The sequence below is a fragment of the Engraulis encrasicolus genome, chromosome 19 (genome assembly GCF_034702125.1).
Source record: "Engraulis encrasicolus isolate BLACKSEA-1 chromosome 19, IST_EnEncr_1.0, whole genome shotgun sequence".
Taxonomy (NCBI): Eukaryota; Metazoa; Chordata; class Actinopteri; order Clupeiformes; family Engraulidae; genus Engraulis; species Engraulis encrasicolus.
In genome coordinates, this window is record NC_085875.1 from 20080247 (window position 1) to 20101711 (window position 21465).

Genomic DNA, 21465 nt, shown 5'->3' on the forward strand with positions numbered 1-21465 from the left:
CCCAGTACAGCACATTCTCAATACTAGTGCTACACTAAAGAAAACGAACAATTATGTTTAGAATAGAAATTACATTTTCATGACGTGTTTTTTGGCTCATGACTTAATTTCCCACATCTTCTTATTAGTAAAGTACATAAAAGCATTGCAACAACAAGAAACATTTATTTATAGGGTAGTTATAACAAAATCAAAGGCTTTTGTTCTCAATTCTAATCTTCGTGTAGTGGTGCAATATGTTTTAGTGATGGAGGATAGCCTGCCATACACAGTTCCACACAGCCTGAAATGCACCACTGCCACCAACAACAGCTGAAGCATAAACAAGCTCAGCATAAAACACATTGATGTGTGTGGGTGGAGACGTTTTTATGGCAAGTGTTGGGGACAACTTGCGACAACTTTGCTTGGGAATGTGGGCCGACTGTTTATTAGACGAGTTTATTAAGTATTTATTACATGGTTACATCATGCAGCCCACTGTGTGCGTTTGAGTTCTCACCGCAGTTGTACAATGTCACAGTTAGACGGTAAAGCCGCATTAAGCCTTGACACATTGTAAAACACTAACGAAAGGAAGTCACACTGAGTTTCCCTTCAGATAGCAAGCATAAAGTAGGTATACCATGCATTTAAGTAAAGACTTGAATGACGAAATTGATAATAGAGGAAATGAAAGGTAGTGTGAAGAAAGAAAAGCTAATGAAGGAAGGCGAAAATGCCCACTCTCTCTGTCATTATGCCCTGAGCATTTGCACTCCTTTCTTGGAAAAGGAAAGGTGGAAATACCAAAGGAAGAGAAGCTGCCCTCAGCTAAGCTGTGATAACCCCCACAAGGCAAACTCCAGACACACACACACACACACACACACACACACACACACACACACACACACACACACACACACACACACACACACACACACACACACACACACACACACACACACACACACACACACACACACACACACACACACACACACACACACAGATCCTGTCTAGCCCCACTGAGGGTTTGCTCGACTTTAGCACCTCCGTTCTGCTAGCTTCACCTAGGGAAACACTCCCTGCGGTAAGGGTTTCCATTTTCCAAGTCCATTTTGGCAATGATACACTGGAATGAAATGGCAACCACCCCTTAGCAACACCCGATTAATACCATGTTGACCATGTGAAGACACTGTACTGGAAGGCTGCGTCCTTCCGTCATGGTTTGATACGGAAAAATAATGATTCTGATGGTTCTTGCGAAGGTTTCGTTTGCATTTCCAGACTGCTTTTCTCCCCCTTAGTAAGCCTAACACACACACACACACACACACACACACACACACACACACACACACACACACACACACTCACACACACACACACACACACACACACACACACACACACACACACACACACACACACACACACACACACACAATCTCACTTGACTATATGGCAGACAGACAGACTGATACACAAACACACACAACTAAACCATACCCCACCACCACCTTCCTGTACTGTCCTGTATGTATTTCTCCTTGTCTTGTTTGAAACACGCCGGCTGGGTGGTGGTGGTGGTGGTGGTGGGCAGCCAGCGTCGACATTACACACCAGCAAGCAGCAGCAGCAGCAGCAGCAGCAGTGCCTCTCATCCATCTTGTCTCTCTCTCATTAAGCCCGCTAACGCTGCTCCACGGAGACCAATTAGTGCCTGGACTTTTCACCCTGCTCCCCTCTCTGTCAGACAGCCACCCTCGCCTCACGGGGTGCTCTTTTCACTCTCTTGTCTTCTCTCTCTTTTTTATTTTTCTCTCCTTTTTTTTGTTTGTTCTTCTCTCATTTTGTGTCCCTCTCTTTCTGTTTCTCTGTCTGGATGTTTAGCCATCTCTCTCTCTTTATTTCTGTCTCTCTGTCTCTCTGTCTCTCTCTCTCTCTCTCTCTCTCGTCTTGTTTATTTATTTGTTTCGTTTCCTGTTATCCTGCAGTGTGTTAGTCAGCGTGTCAATCACCAGAGACTCCAAGGTCTCTGTATGTCTGTGTGGGGGAACCTCACCAGACACAATTTCCTGCTGAAAAGCAGCATAGATAGAGGGATGGATGAGGACATATGGATAGATGTCAGTCAGTCAGCCTCTGCAGGGAGATATTTCATTCCAGAATATTCCTTAAAGGTGCACTGTGCAGTTTTTAGTAGTTCATTTTCAGAATTCATGCTGCCCATTCACAAATGTTACCTTTTTAACAAAGTATGCATTGTGTCTGGGAAAACTGCACTTTTCAAACATGAAAAGGGGGATCATCTCCATGGTCCGCCATTTTGAATTTCCAGAAATAGACATTTTTAGCAGCAAACCTTACTGTATCTTGGTCTTACTAGTAAATATTACTTCATTTTTTTAGTAAGTATTTTATTAAAAGATGAAATTTAACTGTAGACGGCACAGTTTCAATGAGCAGCATAGTTGCAAAACCTACTCTGACCACTATCCTATAGAATGTACCTTTAAGACTTTAAGACATTGTTGTACTGGAGAAGGCAAAGCAGACTTACTGGGGATGCTAATGGGGATTGCACTGCAATGCTGTAGCACACACTCGAGCATGAACATACCGTACACGTGGGCCCCCATTGTAGACCCACTGATATGCATCTTTCATAACTTGCAAACCCCAACACTGTAAAAACATTTCAAGTTGATTACACTTGCAAATGGAAGTTAAATTTGTTTCAGCCTTAAGTTGAGTTAACATGTATTTAGGTAGCAGGTGGAGGTAATCAGCTTAAAATGTTGTGAAATACTGTAGTCTGTAATATCTACACTTACTTTTCACTATGAAGCTGTATGATATGCATGGCATTTTATTTACTTACTGTGTTGTGGAGACTATGCTAACATAATCAGTCATTTCTTTGCGAGGAACAGTCATCCAGGGTCCATTTTAATACAAGCCTCTCAAATCATTTGAAACAGTGTTCAGTACTGCGCTAGCTGCCCAGTGTGTCGCAAGGGAACCCTTATGCATAAGCACATTCCTCTGTTTTTATAATGTGTTTGCTGTTATTGTCGTTAGTAATTTAAATGCGATGGCTGCTTAGCGTTGTAGCTGAGTGGCTTGCTGTGAGCGAGGATGTGCAGATAATGCTAACGTGGAAGAGGAGGCAGAGGCAGAGGCAGACAGGGGAGACGAAGAGGGTTGCTCCTGGTTTCATCAGGCTACTGCCAGCCTGATACATCGGTCTGGGGAGGGGCTCTCTGCAGACTTTCTGGTGAGAGAGAGAGAGAGAGACAGAGAGAGACAGACAGAGAGAGAGAGACGCTGAAGACTAGTTGGGGTGAGAGACACACACAGATAAACAGAGAGGGGGGCCCAGAATACTGTCTGGTTCGGGTGAGAGATGGAGAGAGAGGAGGGGGGAGAGAGAGAGAGAGAGGCTGTTTGATGAAGAGGGGGCCGAAGAGATGCTTGTGCTGCAAGGCAAGGGGTGGAATCAGAATTTTCATTACCATTCAAATCAAGATTTGATGTAATTTTTCTCCTGTTTTCCTGTGTCTCTGTGTGTGTGTGTGTGTGTGTGTGTCTGGGTGTGTGTGTCTGTGTGGGTGTATGCATGCATGCGTGCATGCCTGTGTGCGTTTGTGTGTGCATCCGTGCATGTGTCTGTGTGCATTCGTGTGTGTGTGTGTTTCTGTATCTGTGTGATCAGTGACTCAGGTCGGGGTAGCAGTCTGTTGGATCGAGCCATAGCCGACAGGAGGCAGCTGAACGCCATGACTCTCCCTGACTTCAGCGACCCAGAGACAGGTAAAGGGAAACGACTCCACTCACAACACAGCCCACAGCACTGCACAGAGACCATTCACAATCCATCAGGGGGAAAACAACTTCACCCATGACACCCCACAGACGGCCTTAAAATATATGTGCGGCAAACAAGGGCATTTATTACACACTGACCCTATACTATTATTCAGGGTTAACGGCTTCGGCCATGAACACCACCATAGACCCATTGTGATCTCCAAGGAGGAGCAAGATCACCCCAGACACCCCACAGTTACCTCTACAATCTATCAGGTTGAAACATCTTTGGTCCTGACTCTACTCACTCTTTACAATTAATCAGGGGGGAAAAAGCTTCACCCATGACGCCCCACAGACCATTTAATACATCCAAGGGGGGCAAGTGCAGTCATTGACCCCCCCCATGGACCGTTTACAGTCTAAGCTGAGGGAAGTAGCTCCACACACACCACCTTATCCCCATAGTCTTATCAGAGGGAGTAAACTCTTCTGTTCGTCCTTTTGTTTTTGTTCTAACCATGGCAACAGTATCCAGGAAAGTTGCTCTCTCTGCCTCCGCGTATCTCCAGCCACTCCTGATCGCTATGGCAACCGCATCCAACGGCGGCACGCCAACGCAAAACACTTCTGAAAGTATTTTCAGCTGCAGCAGCCGGTCGTTCAGTCTCACCTCGCACCTCAAATGACCTCCGCGTAGGAGCGTGTGCAGCAGCGGCAGCCGTGTCCTTCTCTTGTTTTGCAGTGCAGTTCGAAACCCCCCCTGGAGCTCTGCAGCTGTGTCGGAGGAGATGAGCTCACTCCGAAAAGCTTTTTCCATTTTGCACAGGTTGATGAATAAAAGATCTCTTGTTACCGTTTATGAGGCCTTGCTTGGTGATGACACGAGCCTACTACACACACACACACACACACACACACACACACACACACACACACACACACACACACACCGACCGAGGCACAGATATCCCCGGTGATGAATGAGAGGTTTTTTTGCCGCAGCAGTAAAATGTAACAGACCCTGTTGCAACTGAAATGGAGCGCTAAATGATGTGGAAGGAGCTTGCGTTGTATTAAATGTCAGCCTCATCAATCACAGGACAGGAAAAAGTGACTGCGGCTGATCATTTCCTCCCCGACGAGCCCCAAAGTGGAAGTTTCCTGTTGGGCCGGAGCCTTTTACTGTTTGGGGTGTGTCTAAAATGTCGCCCATTCCGTAATGCATAGAAAATAACCTTTTTGGACAAAATTTTGCCTTTTAATTAAAACATAGAGATGACATTCTTTCTCTTCTCTATTCGTTATTTTACACATTATTGTAATGCGGAATGGATAGAAATGACTTGATCGTGTGCTGCTTTTGCCTCTATGACTTTTTTTCCCAAATTAGGTGCTTTGTCATTTGTGAAGTGTCTGAGTGACTAGTATGAATATTTGTTGTTGAAATGTACAGGACCAAGGATATGAACTTTAAGAACCTCTTTACTTAATAGCGGGTGGTTGCAGTCATTGACAGGGTTTTAATAAGCTTGAGTAATTATTTTATGATACAGTTGTGTTCTATAACTGTTGTATATTTTTAAACAGCTATGGTTGTGTTAAAGATTTCACTCAAACCTTTTCCTTTCCTCCTTTGCTTTAAATTTCTTTTTATGTTCTTTTTTTCTCCACAAGTACCTTTCCAGCACAACGTGCCTTCACATTGGTGTGTTTGAGAGAGTGTGAGAGAGAGAGAGAGAGAGAGAGAGAGAGAGAGAGAGAGAGAGAGAGAGAGAGAGAGAGAGAGAGAGAGAGAGAGAGAGAGAGAGAGAGAGAGAGAGAGAGCGATAGAGAGAGTGAACAGTGAGTGAGAGAGAGAGAAAGAGAGTGAGTTTATCTCCATCCGTCAACATTCTTTTTTTTTACTTTGTTGTATTGTTTACAGCTTCTGGTTCCAACTCCTCCTCTTTCTCGAGCACGGACACCCCTGCCTCTCTTTTCCTCATGCCCCACTTCTATCAGTCTCCTTATACTCCGCCCGGTCCTCTTCCTCATCCTCCTCTTCCCCCCAACACCACAAAGAGTGAGGCCACATACACCACCGCCACCAAGCCCACCACCACTGTGGCTTTCTGTGACCACGCCCCTGACCGACGCCTCTCCATCAGTAACGCACCACGTGCACGCCTGTGTGTGTGTGTGTTTATGCGTGTGTCTGTGTGTGTCTGTGTGTGTGTGCCTGTGTGCATGTATGACATTGGGTACATGTCATTTCTTCAAACTGGTCCTGTTCTCTGCCCTCTGTCTTTGTTGTTAACTTCTGTTAAGTCAGTTTTATATTGAACATTCATTTCACATTCAGACTACAAACATGGTGTCCCTGGAAAAAGCATTAAGCCTTGTGGCACATGTTGGCACAATTTGTCTATATTTCAAAATTGGTTTGGCAATTACATTTTTTTTCAGATAGATTACATTTGTATTTATAATGGATATACATGAATGTGCAATATAAGATTGACTTCACTCAAGTCGACAACAAGAACAGAGGAAAGGAGTCGAGGTTGGAGGAATGACTTGCACCCACTGAGTGACACATTGCCTGACACATCACTGAAGCGTGAAGGAATGATTTAGGTCCTCAACACTGTTGATTGCTCTCAAGCAAAATGGAATGGCACCACATTTCGGACTCTCAGTCCTTCCTTACAGTGGAATGGCACGACGTTTCGGACTCTCAGTAGTTCATCAAAGTGCAACCACCAAACGTTGTGCCATTCAACTTTGTTTGGGAGCTATCAACAGTGTTGCGAACCTTTACCTCCTTCAGCTATCCTCTGCTTGGCCCATCACCTGTGCTACTGATGTGCGCACATACTCTGCTTTCTTGACATCGCTGTAGAGTCTCTGACCTTTAACCCACCTCTCAGCTTGGAAAATCTCTCTATCGTAATGACCAAAGTCTCACCAGCCTCTGGAAAGGCTGTGGGCGTGGAGCTAGTATGTCTGTTCACTTCACACCACTCTGGACAACTAACCTACTCTGTACTTAACACTCCGTAGCATGGGCTGTCGTGTGTAAGGATTTGTTGTTTGGTGTGTGGGCTTGGCCTGAAGTAGTTAAAGGTCTTCAGTGTTGCAGTCTGGCCGGTACAAATGTGCACTCGTGTGGCGCACTGTTTACCTGATCGTACAGTGAACTTTTCAGCTGAGATGCCTTAAAGGGGTATGCCACTATTTTTGGGCTTAATACAGTTCAAAGCGTTGGCCGGGGTTTATAAATGTGGTAAAGTGTCTTCTTTTTCATGTTAAGCGTTGTCTTGCTTTTAGATAAGTTAAAAGAGGGAGTATGTAGCTAAGCTAGTGAAAGTCAATGCATCACTGTAGCATGTAGCATGCTACACGGATCCATTGACTTTCAGTAGCTTAGCGCTATGCTCCCTCTTTTAACTTGTCTTAAAGCAAGACAACAGCTTACATGAAAAATAAGACACTTAACCACCTTTATAAACCCTGGCCAAGGATTTTAACCGTATTAAGCCCCAAAATAGTGGCATACCCCTTTAAGATTAAAGTTTTACATACAACTGCGAAAACTGATAAGATCACTTAAAGAAAACACTATGAGAGCAGGGGCTTATACTAAGAAGCTGGTTCAGGAGTAAACCAGGTTAAGTTAAGAGGTAACTTAAATCATCTAATAGAAGACCCTTTCTTAAAGGTACACTGTGCAGGAAATGGTCAAAAAAGGTACTGCAACTACGCTGCTCATTGAAACTGGGCTGCCTATTGCCAAATTTGATCTTTACATGAAAGTTTACTAATTAATAAACAAATAGTTTCTAGTATGGTCCAAGTAGAGTCATTTTTGCAGCTAAAAATGGCTATTTTTGGAAATTCAAAATGGCGGACCATGGAGAAGATCCCCCTTTTCATGTATGAAAAGTGCAATTTTTCCAGTCATAATGAATACTTAGAATGTGATGGTGGTGGTAAATATTAATGAAAAAGCTAACATTAGTAAATGGGCAGCATGAATTCTGGAAATAAACAACTAAAAATCTCACACACAGTGTCCCTTTAAGGAAATGAGGACTCCAGGCTCTTCTATTAGATGATGTACTTCTTAACTTAACCTGGTTTACTCCTGAACCAGCTTCTTAGTATAGACCCCAGAAGAGTGGGATAAGCACGCAAGAGGGAGATGTAAAGCGAAAAACAAGATGAGAGATTTGTTTTATCAGACATGAGCAGACCGTTCCTCAGTCAGGAGTGTGCAGCAGCAATGTGCCGACACAAGGACAAGTCCCTTGGCCCAGTCGGTCACATGCCAAAGTAGTGAAAGCAAAGGGGAAAAAGGGAGGAAAGAGGAAGGAAAAGGGGAGAGACAAAAGATGTAATAAGGGAGGAGGAGAAAGGAGGCGATGCTGAAGGTGTGAGGCGGAGACGTGGCTCGTCTCGGCTCGTCTCTGAGCAAGAAGAGAAACGGGGAAAAGAGAGTCGCCGAGAGGAACGGATATGCAAGAACCCGAAAATGTGTGAAAGCAAGAAGGCACGAGACAAAAAGAAACACGAGCTCTGGGATGGTGTTGAAGTGTGTGGCAGGGAACTAGAGGGCTAGGACCAGGAGGGAGGGAGAGAGAGAGGGGAGAAAGAGAGCGAGAGATGGAGAGGAAGAATAAAAAAGAGAGTACGGAGAGAAATGGAGAACGAGAGAACGAGCCCCTGGAGGTTGACATTAAGCCTCTAATCTGCCAGAGTGGCCGTCTTATGAAGGAGCAAAGAGCTGAAAGAGGGGAAACAAAAAAGGAATGAGATAGAGGGAGAGAGAGAGACTGAAAGAATGAAGGAGAGAGAGAGGGAGGAAAAAAAGAGAAAGAATGAGCTGATGAAAGGAGTGACGTCTGCTATCGCAGCAGCATGTGCGAGAGCAGAGGATCACTCTCACATTCCCCAATAAACGCCAGCGCTCTTATCGGCCTGCTCCATACAGGAGTGGAGTGGAGAGGGGGTGCAGTGGAGGGTTGGGAAGGGGGTGAGGGGGTAACCAAAGCCCTTTACAAAAAAAAACCCAAGCGGCAAAAAGATGGGAGCGATAGTCTTCTCCCTAAGAATTTAAGCACTCGAAGCTGTGCCACACACAAACACACACACACACACACACACACACACACACACACACACACACACACAGACAGACGTACGCACGTGTGCACACACACACACACACACACACACACACACACACAGTGACCTTAGATAATACACTTCCCCTTGTCTCTTTTTATTCCTAGTGAAGGCACAGTGAGAGTGGATGAGTGTAAGGCGAGCACCCAGCCATGTTCGCTCCCCTCGTTCTTTTCTCTCCATCTAAGGATCTGTGTCAATAAACGAGTGTATAAGGTCCTGTAGCAACCATTACACTCTTCTTTTTCAGGGATGACTATTCCACCCATTTCGCCATTTGTCCGTTTGTTCACCTTGTGAGTTGTGGTCTAGTCGGTATTGTCTGTTTGTTGTTCTATCTTTAGACCCTCTACACTTCTGAGGTGTCCATTGTGGCATAGACCCCATACAAAGTGCCTTGACCTGTCTCACTCAAAGAATGCCATCGTACCTAAGCACTTCCCATACTTTGTTTTTTTTTCAGACTTCTGTCAGTTTGAATTTGTCCGTCTTTGAGTTCACCTTGTCAGTTGTCATTCCCTCTCTACTGTTAACTTGTTTGTTCTCCCTATATAACCTGTGCATTTCTGAGATGTCTTTTGTGACGCCCCTGAGCTAGTGCCTTGACCAACCTCGCTCATTGAGTGACTTTGTGCCTTAGCACTTTCCATATTATTCTCTTTTTCTCAGAATCACCATTTTTTTTGGCCAACTAGACCTACCGTACGTGTACAGATAGGTCAGACCTTTCCATATTTTGCATATGTTGGCATTTGTCTGCCTTTTCCAGACAGGAACAAACTTTTCATTTAAGTGATGGCGATGGATGGAAAAAGCATACATCCTCTAGTTTTTAATGAATGAAATGCATTTGCAAGATAGTTTGCCCAGCTGTGGAGATATCTTTAGGATAAGATGTTCTGAATTGTTACAGTCTGCTCTTTTTTCCCCCACTCCACATTTTCATTATGTTCTCATTAATTAAAGTTCTTAAGTTTTTGATTTTTTTATATCTCTTGTTTGTATTGTTTTTTCCCCCTTGTTTTTGTTTCAATTTCTAATGCGACCGTCCAGAAGCCTACATGCATGGTTTTAACAGCGTTATGGGTTGTAAGTAGCCCTTACACTCTTTCACTCTGCATCTCATGCCCCTATCTCTTTCTCTCCATCTTTCTTTCTTTCTTTCTTTCTTTCTTTCTTTCTTTCTTTCTTTCTTTCTTTCTTTCTTTCTTTCTTTCTGTCTTTCTGTCTTTCTATCTATTCATCCTACGTCTTGGCCTGGCTTCTCGCGCTAAATTACTCTGCCACCTGTCTATTCACACACATATAAACACACACACACACACACACACACACACACACACACACACACACACACACACACACACACACACACGTCACACACACACACACACACGTGTCACACACACACACACACACACACACACACGTCTCACACACACACACACACACACACACACACACACACACACACATACAAACACACGTCACACACACACACATACAAACACAGGCACGCGCCAGCTCCGCTGCCATGAGTGAAGCAGCAGGCGCTCTTGTGTGCTTTTTTTTTCCTCGTTTCGTTTCGTTGTTTTGTTTTCCCCTCCTTATCTCCGTTTGGTGTTTTCTCATCTCTCCCTTTTCTTTACCTCATTACTCCCGTCTGGGTCCCCTTGCATTGTGTTAGGGCCACATCAAAAAAAAAAAACCCCATCGCCGATTGCTTTTTGGCTGAGCTGAGCGGAGCAGCAAGCTTCTCAATAATGTAACGGGGCATATTATATCCTCCATTCATTCAGCACCGCGGCCTATTCATCCCTCGCCATCTATCCATCAGCGTGCTCATTTACACACCCCTCTCCCCAACGCACCCCAAGTGCTCCACGCACAGCCCAACCATCCACCATCCAACAACACCCGCCCTCCCCATCTCGTCTCGTCTCATCTCATTCCTTTAGTCCTCCAATCGGAGTTGTCTGGGTCCAGACTGGAACGTTTGCTTGGGTCTTTGAGATAGCCGTCAGTCGGTGACACGATGCATTGTTTGGGCCATTGGCAGACGTTTGGCAGACGTTTGAGTTGGCTCGAGTTGGGTTGGGTTGGGTTGGGTTGGGTTGGCGTGGTGGGTAGTGGTGGGTGGACGTCGTATGTGTGGCGGGTGCATGCGTCCGTCCATGCGTGGTGGAGCCTGTGACGAGGGTTTGGCCCCGGCTATCGTCGGGGGCAAGGTGACGGGTTACAGCAGCCTTTTGTCTTTGACTAGCTGAGACGGCTCAGGTTTTTAAAGGCCGCTATTTATAGGGAGGCCCCAGCAGAGGCTGCGTGTACACTACGGCCAGACCCCAGGTCCACCGAAACAGGAGCCCGCAGGACAGGGGACCCTTTTGGTGGTGGTTGGGGGAGGGGTGTCAACTTAGAGGCTCCGTTTTACTATCCCATTAGACCGAGCGTGAAGACAAAGCGATGGAATGCCCCCCCCACTCCCACCCCTTACATGCATCATTTACATTGTCCTCAAACAGCGTGTGTGTCTGTGTCTGTGTCTGTGCGTGCGTACGTGCATGGATACATTTCTGTTTGAGACAGTGTGTGTGCACGTGTGCATGTGAGTGTGGCAGGTACTTTTGAAAAAGCCACAGTGATCAGTTTCAGAGTGGTGTTTCCAATGAGTTTTATCAAGGCATACAGGCCTGCAATCTTTCCATTCCCCTTGTGCATGCAGTTGTTACGCTATTTACTAGAGATGAAGTTTTAAAAAGAACACCTGCAAATTGAGCTATGGCCGTTCTCAGCCTAATTTAAAGTGTAGACGTAACATCAATAAGCATCAATAAGATGTAATATCCCCCACCGCAGTCCCCTCTGCACCAGCCTCTACAGTAGTGCAGCTGCATTAAAAACTGATGGAAAATTACAATCGGTTTTACTGAGTAGGTACATGTAAAACAAACAAGGATAGGCCCAAAAGGATACACTGCACAACACAATGATAATACAATATAAGTACGTCAAAATAAAAGCAGAGCTAAAAGAACTCAGGCATGGTACCTGAAATCAAGCGTAGGACAAGCAGACTATATTTAAACATTGGTTACTAGAAAGTTATAATTACTTCGAAACATTTTGTTAATTCCAGACGTTGAGTCTCATCTCGTCTTGCTCTCTTGCCCTGCTTGAAGCTGCGTCAGTGCTGGGTCCAGAGGGATGCTTTTACTGTCACTGCTGCGTGAGGCTGTTGCTGTGGCGATGGGGATGGGGAGGCGGGAGGATCACCAGGCAGTGCATCAAGCTCAGCAGGCGTAGCAACAGTGTCTGGAGGGGTGCGGATGGAGTTGGGAGTGGTATGGGTGGGTGAGTGGTGATGGTGGTGGGTAGTGGAGATGGAGGGTAGGGGTGTGTGTGCATACGTGCGTGGCGCGCGTGCGTGCGTGCGTGCGTGCGTGCGTGTGTGTGTGTGTGTTGCGTTGCTGGGAGGGTCGTTTTGTCGATAGGGGCTTTTAGACTCTTCCTGTGAGCTCTGGCGCTGGTCGATAGTCGCTGCCCCCAGAAGCTTTCAGACGGGAGAGAGAAAATATCTGTCTTCTTCTTCTTCTCCTCCTCCTCCTTTCGTTTTTGAATTTTCTTGTTTGTGTCTGACAAGACCCTGCAGCTCTCGTCCCCCCTCCAGCGCTGTATCGACTGCTCTACTGGCCGCACATCTAAAGAGTGTGTGTGTGTCTGTGTGTCTGTCTGTGTGTGTGTGTCTGTGTATGTGAAAGAGAGAGAGAGCGCGTCAGAGGTGTGAACATTTCTTAATGTAAGCAGAATGCAACGTTTCACACAGCCCAGTTAGTAGAAGACAAACACCTAAGACCTCTATATTATCCAGGGCCACAAGGTTACCACAGTTTATCCTGCTATGGCCAGGCCCTGCCTGAAGCTGATTTTCTTACCTTGAAGTCAAGCACGTTTCTCTCATTGTTATCATCAAGTCAGGCCAAGTGCACCTCGGGTGTTTCCACTCCTTGGCCCATAAAACCAGGGGCCTTGTTCCAGAATGTGCCGGATGAAATGTGTCGGAAAGCAAGGCCTTAGAATGACTCGAGTTGCCTTATGGAGCTGAGAAGCGCTGTGTTTTATAGCAGTGTGGCTTGTCTGTGGTCAAGAAGCACTCTCTGTGCTGTAATGAGAAGCTTTTGTGGCTTGCGATGGGAGTGAAAACTGGCCGCAGGGTATGTATGCTAAGAGGATCAAAGGTCAGGCATGGGAGTTGCTAATAGATTCTTTAAATGGACAGAATGGATAGATCCATCTCATATATAGAGCTGGGTTTGGCAAACCTCCCATAGACATGAAGAACTGAGAGATAAGATCAAGAGGTATGGGGTGGGGGGAGGGGGAGTGGACTGCATGCCCATGGGGACCCAGGTTCGAGTTCCGCTTGGGTCATGTCCCAACCCTGCCCCATCTCTCTCCCCCACTCACTTCCTGTCTAAATCTCTCTTTTCCTATCAATAGAGGCACAAAAGCCCCTAGAAATATAGTTATATTTAAATCATCAAGATGTGCCTATCAAATGCCTCAGTGAATAGCTAGACAGAGCTACAAGCAGCCAGACCACTGATCCAATGATGAGTATGGAATGTTTTGAGGTTGCAGATTTCTTTAGTGTGTTATGTACTACAGCAGTAATGGACAATTCCACTTCAAACCAGTTGGGGTACTCAAGAGGAGAATGGCTTTCATGATGATTTAATAGGTTTGAGAATGATGGAAGAAGATATGGATAAAATGTTTTTTTTATCTCAAGATGATACTCTTCTTCTTTGAGGTTGTGTGTGTGTGCACACGCCAGAGGAGCAATAGGGAAAAATATATATATAAATATATAAAGGCAAAGATCGTTGAAAGAAACCATATCAAAGTGATCTTTACACAGCAGAATCTTTTCATTTTTCCCTGTTCCCTTGAATTAATGATGAACCAACCCCTTAGTAGAAAGACATCCACTCCACAGCCTCTGCAGTTGAGTGCTTTGGAGGTTCTGCAAGCCCAGGCCTTTGGTCTACAAGCATTCATTTACAATAGCATCACTACTACTGCCAATATACTAGGATCACGCTACCCAACCCACTAAACAGACAGTGGGATTGTCTGCATAGCATAGGAGACCCACACTTCATTTCTCATGCCTTAGAACGATCAGCAGGATTCTGGTATTCTAGTACTGCTAATATATAATACAGTGTATAATCAGACAGTGATTCCCAACCAGGGGTACATGTACATACTTGTACAAGTGGTTCTTGAGCACATTGCAGGGGATAATTGGGGAAATGTAATAATAACAGCTGTATAGAACATAGTCACATTGGGGTAGAGGAAGAGAGTGTTACAAAGCAAGTAACATAAGGGGACAGACACAAAACGAAAGCTCAAAAAGGTTTTAATGGCAAAAGTCTAGGGGTTTGTACAAAGAATGCGACGGAGCATCAAAGCTCAAAAATCCAAAAGAAAAGACAAAAGGCCTCAAAGTTAGGCTACAAGAAACAGGACGGCAAGAGTGTCAGCCAAAAACGGGTCAGGAATGAAGTCTCTCCAGCCGGCTCGAGGCAGTCCTTTTGAAGGGCTGCCGCAGGTGTACCCAATCAGTGACACAGGTGTGGCCCATCCGGTTGAAGGGGACGACCACCAATCAAGTCTCCCTGCTATTTACAACAGAGAAACATTAGAGGGAGCTAAAAGAAACATTGTGGTGAAGACACAGATGTAACACCCCCATCCTAAAATGGCGACTATAGTCTCCATAAAAGAAAATAGGCAGAAAAGGCAATAAATGTATACACTACTCAACCCCCAACAGGCTGGAACTTCAGCATTTCTCCAGCCAACATTAACTGAAAAGGTAAGGGCAGAGCAAAGATTAGTACACAGGAAGAATTCCATACTTAAAAAAACAACAAAATCAGTCATCTAATGACATTTCAAATGGAATTGAGAGTTTTATATAAAGTTTAAATCAAGCTGACAACTATGTCAATCAAAGGATCTGGCAATACCAAGCAAAAAGAAATGGCATGCAACGGCTACCATGGCAGCCTTTTAAATAGGTAACGGTCAGACATGGCAGCGCACAAAATTGAACATATAAATGAGGACAGGAGCCGGTAACCACGTTTGAGATTTGTCGGGTCCTCAACTCGCGGTACCGACTCAGAATTTTCAGGACGATCGGGAGGCTTAGGTTTCCTCGACGGCACGTCAGTAACAGGCTGCTTAACAGCATCTAACTCCTCGTTGGAGTGGCGGAACTTGGAGGTTGCCAGACGCGCGTGGCGCTTTCGTCTGCAAAACTGCTGTGTCGGTGACAGCAGGGGAACCGGGCGGACGCGCATCATGTCTGGCCAACTTGTGAAGGAAGGTTTGTGCTGCGGCGTTGGGTGCAGTCTAGAACTAAACGTCGTACGAACTCCAGGCCTTGCCATGAATGTGGTGGCTACTTGGGCATTTGGCAACATCTGAGACTTAACAGTCTTTACCTTCACACGGGTGGGATTTATGTTTTGGCACGCACACGCACGGCTAACGGGGGCAAACAGCACAGGAGGCTCTGCCACAACCTCTTGTGGTGTCCCTGAACGAAGCAGGTTAGCGAGACCTATGTCATTGCCCAAGATCAGTGTTACGCCTGGTATGGGCAAGGACGCACAGATGGCAACAACCACCTCACCACTGGCAAAAGCGGAACGCAACGAAATGCGGTGTAACGGCATCACAGAGACCCCCTTGCCAACACCACGCACGCGAACGCAACTGCCTGTTGCAGTGTGTGATGACAAGGGTACGACTCCTTGGACGAGAATGGATTGGTTTGCACCAGTGTCACGCAGGATGCGCACTGGTGCAGAACCAGCACCTGGCACAGACACGGTCCCAGTCTGCAGGAAGGGATCGTACAACCCTTCATTGTTATTCAAAGGTGAAATTGAGTGAGCCAAAGCGACTTGTTTAGCTGCATCACGAGCCTGCTTCTTTTTTAATTTGAAACACTCTGTTATCACGTGACCAGACTTTTGGCAGTATGAGCAACCCGGTTGATCAGGATCAAGCACTGGCTTGGTGCCATTGCTCTTCTGATCAACAGGTGATGCTGGGGTTGGAGAACGAGACCTACGGAGGCTGTCTTCATGGATTAACTGGTATTCATCAGCCAAGACTGCAGCATCAGACATGGTCTTAGGTTTTTGCTCGCTGACATGTGTCGCAATTTGAGGAGGCAAACAGCTAATGAATTCCTCCAGAAGAATTAACTCGCGTAGTTTTGCTCGGTCATCTGCTTTAATTACAGCACACCAACGATCAAATGAAGTTTCCTTCTTACGGCCAAACTCAACATATGTCTGATCCGCTTTTTGTCGGAGCTTACGGAATGTCTGGCGATACGCCTCGGGGGTTAACTGGTAACCGCGCAGGATGGCATCTTTTACATCGGCGTAGATGACACTATTCTCATCTGGGAGAGACGAGTAGATTTCCTGGGCTTTCCCAGTCAAAACACACTGGAGGAGAGAGGCCCACTGATCTTCTGGCCACGCAAAGTTAGTTGCAACCCTCTCAAAGTGCGGAAAATACCGCTCAACGTCAGTCTCAGAGAAGGGGGGCACCAATTTGATATTCTTCGCCACGTCAAAGACAGTTTTGTTTTTACATTTTTCCGCTTCTATTTTTAGGCGGTCACGATCCAACTCTAGTCGCTGTTTTGCAAGTTCTGTTTCTAACTCTAAACGTCGCTGCTCGAGTTCCAACTCTCGCAGACGGATAGTTTCAGAGGGACTATGCGGAGCAGATGGAGAAGTTGGCAACGTGCCTTTGGATGGCGTACGAGGTGGCAATACCCCAGTTTCGGCGAAGACGTCGAAGAGTTTCCTTTTAATACTATCTTTGGTCTTCTGCTCCTCAGTGTCTAACGCGATGTTGTACTGTTTGGCCAATTCCAACATTTCGGGTTTGCTAAATCGATGCAGTTTAGTGCGTGACGGGGATTCAACAAAACCTTTGATGGCGGCCATGATTAATGGACAGCTGATCAATGACGGGATAGCTGTAACACGAGTGTGCGTAGGCTATAAGAAAACCGGCAAAGAACAGGCACACAGTAAAGAAACGAATGTTCCTCACGAGTAGCAGCGGATCAAGGCCAATAGGCTTGTTGAAACGGAGCTACGGAACAGGCTACACTAAGTGGCAGCAAGTGGTCGACTAGAGGCGGGCACACATGTGCATACAGGACCACATAAAACAGACAGACAGACAGACTTCTCAAAAAAGACAGGATTCACTAAAATTGAAACAAGAGTGAATCAAAAATTGATTGGCGCACTGCGTTGGAGGACAAGTGGCGGGCGAGGAAACAGGCAGGGGTTGCACCTACACTGACTAGGCTGAAAAACTGAAAACAAAAGCCTGACTGACTCCGGATCTTCAGTGGCCTACCCAGCTCGAGGCTACAGGGAGCCCCCTCCTGGGTTATCCACAAAAACGAAGTAAAAATAAAAGACACGACCCAAGCCCAAAAAAACGGCTACTCACCACAAAAAACAGCAGCACAGCCAATAGGAAAAATAATGAAACCCGTTAGAAAAAACGCAAAAATGCGAGAGGTCCCGGGTTCAATATCCCGGCGAGCGCCCAATATGTTACAAAACAAGTAACATAAGGGGACAGACACAAAACGAAAGCTCAAAAAGGTTTTAATGGCGAAAGTCTAGGGGTTTGTACAAAGAATGCGACGGAGCATCAAAGCTCAAAAATCCAAAAGAAAAGACAAAAGGCCTCAAAGTTAGGCTACAAGAAACAGGACGGCAAGAGTGTCAGCCAAAAACGGGTCAGGAATGAAGTCTCCTCCAGCCGGCTCGAGGCAGTCCTTTTGAAGGGCTGCCGCAGGTGTACCCAATCAGTGACACAGGTGTGGCCCATCCGGTTGATGGGGACGACCACCAATCAAGTCTCCCTGCTATTTACAACAGAGAAACATTAGCGGGAGCTAAAAGAAACATTGTGGTGAAGACACAGATGTGCATAGAGCATAAATGAGTGGGTACTCCTGGCACAACAAAAATGGCTTAGGGTGTACATGAGGCCAAAAAGCTACGTGAGACACCGCACTAGGACAACACCCAGCCCACTAAGCAGAGAAGGGCTGAGCAATAAATTGGTAACACTTTATAATAATGGATGCACGCAGAGCATTATAAAGACTTAATTATAGAATATATAATTAATTAACTTTTGATGAACAAAACATCAAGTGTTTTTATTTTTTACTAACTTTTATTCATGCTTTGTAAAACATCTGCAAATATGTTCAAGATTTTACAAACCTTTTAACAGAGTATTTTTATTCATTTGCAAAAACAATGAAAATATTTGATCAATATTTGATGAATATAAATAACATTTCCTACTCATTTACAATTTTTATGTTTTGTTCATCATTAGTTAATTAGTTATTAAGTCTTTGTAATGTTTTTTATGCATCCATTATTTTAAAGTGTTAGCATAAATGAGGCCTGAGGTAATGCCGGTCCTACCACAGCTTAGGAGGTTACGCTTGGTTTTAGAACGGCTCGGAATACAGTGTCTAATCGCAATCAATGGACCAAACAAGCATTAGACTAATTCAGTTTTAGAAGTCTGTTGGCTCCATGTCCTGAGTGCTTCAGAGCTTTGGCAGGCTATGTCTTTGGACTGAAAACAATAGTATACTAGGTCCTGTGCTATGATAAGACAACCAGCCTAGTAAACGGAGTATGGGGGAATCTCTGAATAGTATAGCACACATCACACACCCCCAATTAATTTCTAAGGAAGCCGGCCTGACCTCTCGCCTCTCCTCAAGCGTGAACGGGAGAGGTGCGTAAAGTTTGGATTTTTGATCACCTCATTAATTGCGGCCATGGAGACCTAATTACCCTCAAATTACCGCCCTCCGGGGGCTGGGGGGGTGAGGAAGAAAAACAAACAAAAAAGATTGAAATAAGCAGCATGTGACCACTGTAACGGCTTAATGACGTTCAAGCATTGTTAGTAATTGGCACGTGTGTGTGTGTGTGTGTGTGTGTGTGTGTGTGTGTGTGTGTGTGTGTGTGTGTGTGTGTGTGTGTGTGTGTGTGTGTGTGTGTGTGTGTGTGTGTGTGTGTGTGTGTGTGGCAATCGCACCATCTTAATCAGGCCTGACCCTCTGGCTGTGTTTTTTGTTTTTTGCTGTAAGAATTGACTGGCGTTGGCACACTACTGACAAAAAGAAACGCTTAATTAATGGTGCATGGATGAATGGATTAATGACGCGTTGAGCATCGAGCACCCAAAGTACAGTTCTCATAAATATTTGAATGTTTTTGGTCTGTGTTTGAATATTTGCACTTATGAAGCATCCCAATTGTGTGTATGCGCGTGTCCATGTCCGTGCACGCGTGTGTGTTTCTGTCCTTGTGTTTATATGTGTGTGTGCGTGTTTATTATTCCTTGTGTTGTGTGTGTGTGTGTGTGTGCGTGTGTTGGTTTTTTTCCTATGTGCCCTTGACATTATTCACCATTGGTCCCGCTGCCGCAGAGTAACGAGCCTCATTTGTCAAGTCCTGAGACTGGCGTCTGTGGCGCGGCGGTTATTTAATAAGGAATAAAGTGATCCGGCCCTAATAAAAACGTCAGACCTGACGAGGTTTTATCTTTAATATTCACTTCTTATTGCTTGATATATGGGGCCTGCTGTTCGTTTTATTTGCCATTTTCAGACAGTACAGCTCATATCTTTTTTTTTCTTCGCTCCCTCCCTCTCTCATGTCTCGTTTTCTCTCTCTCAATTTCCTCCTCTCTCAATCAATCTCTTCTCACTGTCTCTCCCTTTCTCTCTCTCCCTTTCTCTCTCTCTCTACTTCTTGCATGGCGCTCTCTCTCACTCTCTCTCTGTTTCTCCAAACTATACTTCTTGCATGGTCCCCCTCTCTCCCTCTTTCTCTTCTCTCTCTCTCTCTCTCTCCTTCTCCCTCCTCAGGTTCGGTGCATGCCACCTCCATCGCGGCGTCTCGTGTGGAGCAGGCCCTATCTGAGGTGGCCTCCTCTCTGCAGAGCAGTGCCCCCAAGCAGGGCCCCCTGCACCCCTGGATGACCCTGGCACAGATATGGCTGCACGCAGGTACGTTACATCACATCACATTACATTGCACTGCATTACATTTGAACCAAACCAACTTACAATCGAGGACAAAATCATAGCCAACAACAACAGCCGACATCAGATGCACAAGAAATATACAGTTTCCAAGTTGGGTTGGTGTTTTTTTAAGTACATTAGCACATACTTGTATACAACATGCCATAGTATCTAGCCCAGGGCAGGGTCAGCTGAAGCATTAGTGCAGTAAATTGTCACAAAAGAGAAGAGTCTTTACTTGCTTCGTGGAGTTGAAAAATGTTGAAGATAGGAAAGGCCAACACACCTCGGACACATGCACACGCACGCACGCACGCACACACACACACACACTATCAGAAGACACACATACCACAGATCTGGCTGCACGCAGGCAAGTCCACAGTTGGAGATGGGAAGGGTCACTGTGTCTGAACTTCACACACACACTCATACGCACACGCACACACACACACACACACACACACACACACACACACACACACACACACACACACACACACACACACACACACAGACACACACACACACACACACACACACACACACACACACACACACACACACACACACACACACAGCAGACACACATACACAGATCTGAATTCATGCTGTAAAGGCACTGAGGATGTGTGAGCTCTCTTTAACTGCTCCATGCAATTAAGGGGCCATCTCTCATCTCCCAGTTTTTGTATACAATACACTCAGTACTCGCACATGCATTTAGACACACACACACACACACACACACACACACACACACACACACACACACACACACACACACACACACACACACACACACACACACACACACACACACACACACACACACACACACACACACACACACACACACACACACACACACACACACCATGTCACAGGAAATTAGCTAAAAACTCATTTCAAAATGTATCAACAAGCATCAAATCAAAAGTTTCCCTTTGGCAAAAAAAAAAAAAACCATGGAATAACGAAGACGGATGACAAGGCTCAGGTTCACCTAAATGAAATCCCAGCCACGTTTTTTTTCTCCATGATTCCTGGAAGAAGAAGAAGCCACAGTGATTGGTCTGCTGTTATTGACGCGTTGAGCCAGTATAGCTCTTAAAGTCCACTTCCTCAAGCCCACACTGCCAGGCCCCCATCCAGCCGTAGCGCACCACCCACTCCTCATTAGTCAACATGGATTAGCAAGGGATCTCCATGCAGCACGCACGCGCACACAGAAACATATATTGTCTCTCAGTCTGAAACACACACACTGTTTCTTTCTTCCTTTCTTTCTTTCCTTCTTTCTG

The 21465-nt window shown here is 45.5% G+C and overlaps 1 protein-coding gene across 2 annotated transcripts in view; it reads left to right on the forward strand.

Annotated features, from left to right (window-relative positions):
• The window catches only part of ttc7b (tetratricopeptide repeat domain 7B), a 106114-nt gene that overhangs the window by 64642 nt on the left and 20007 nt on the right, over positions 1–21465 (forward strand). Inside the window, exons 17-19 of one of the 2 annotated variants that reach the window (XM_063183769.1) lie at positions 3707–3804; positions 5729–5950; positions 20003–20143. In XM_063183769.1, coding sequence (XP_063039839.1) covers positions 3707–3804; positions 5729–5950; positions 20003–20143 — 461 coding nt within the window. The remainder of the gene's footprint in view (positions 1–3706; positions 3805–5728; positions 5951–20002; positions 20144–21465) is intronic. The other variant, XM_063183770.1, reaches the window with a different exon arrangement.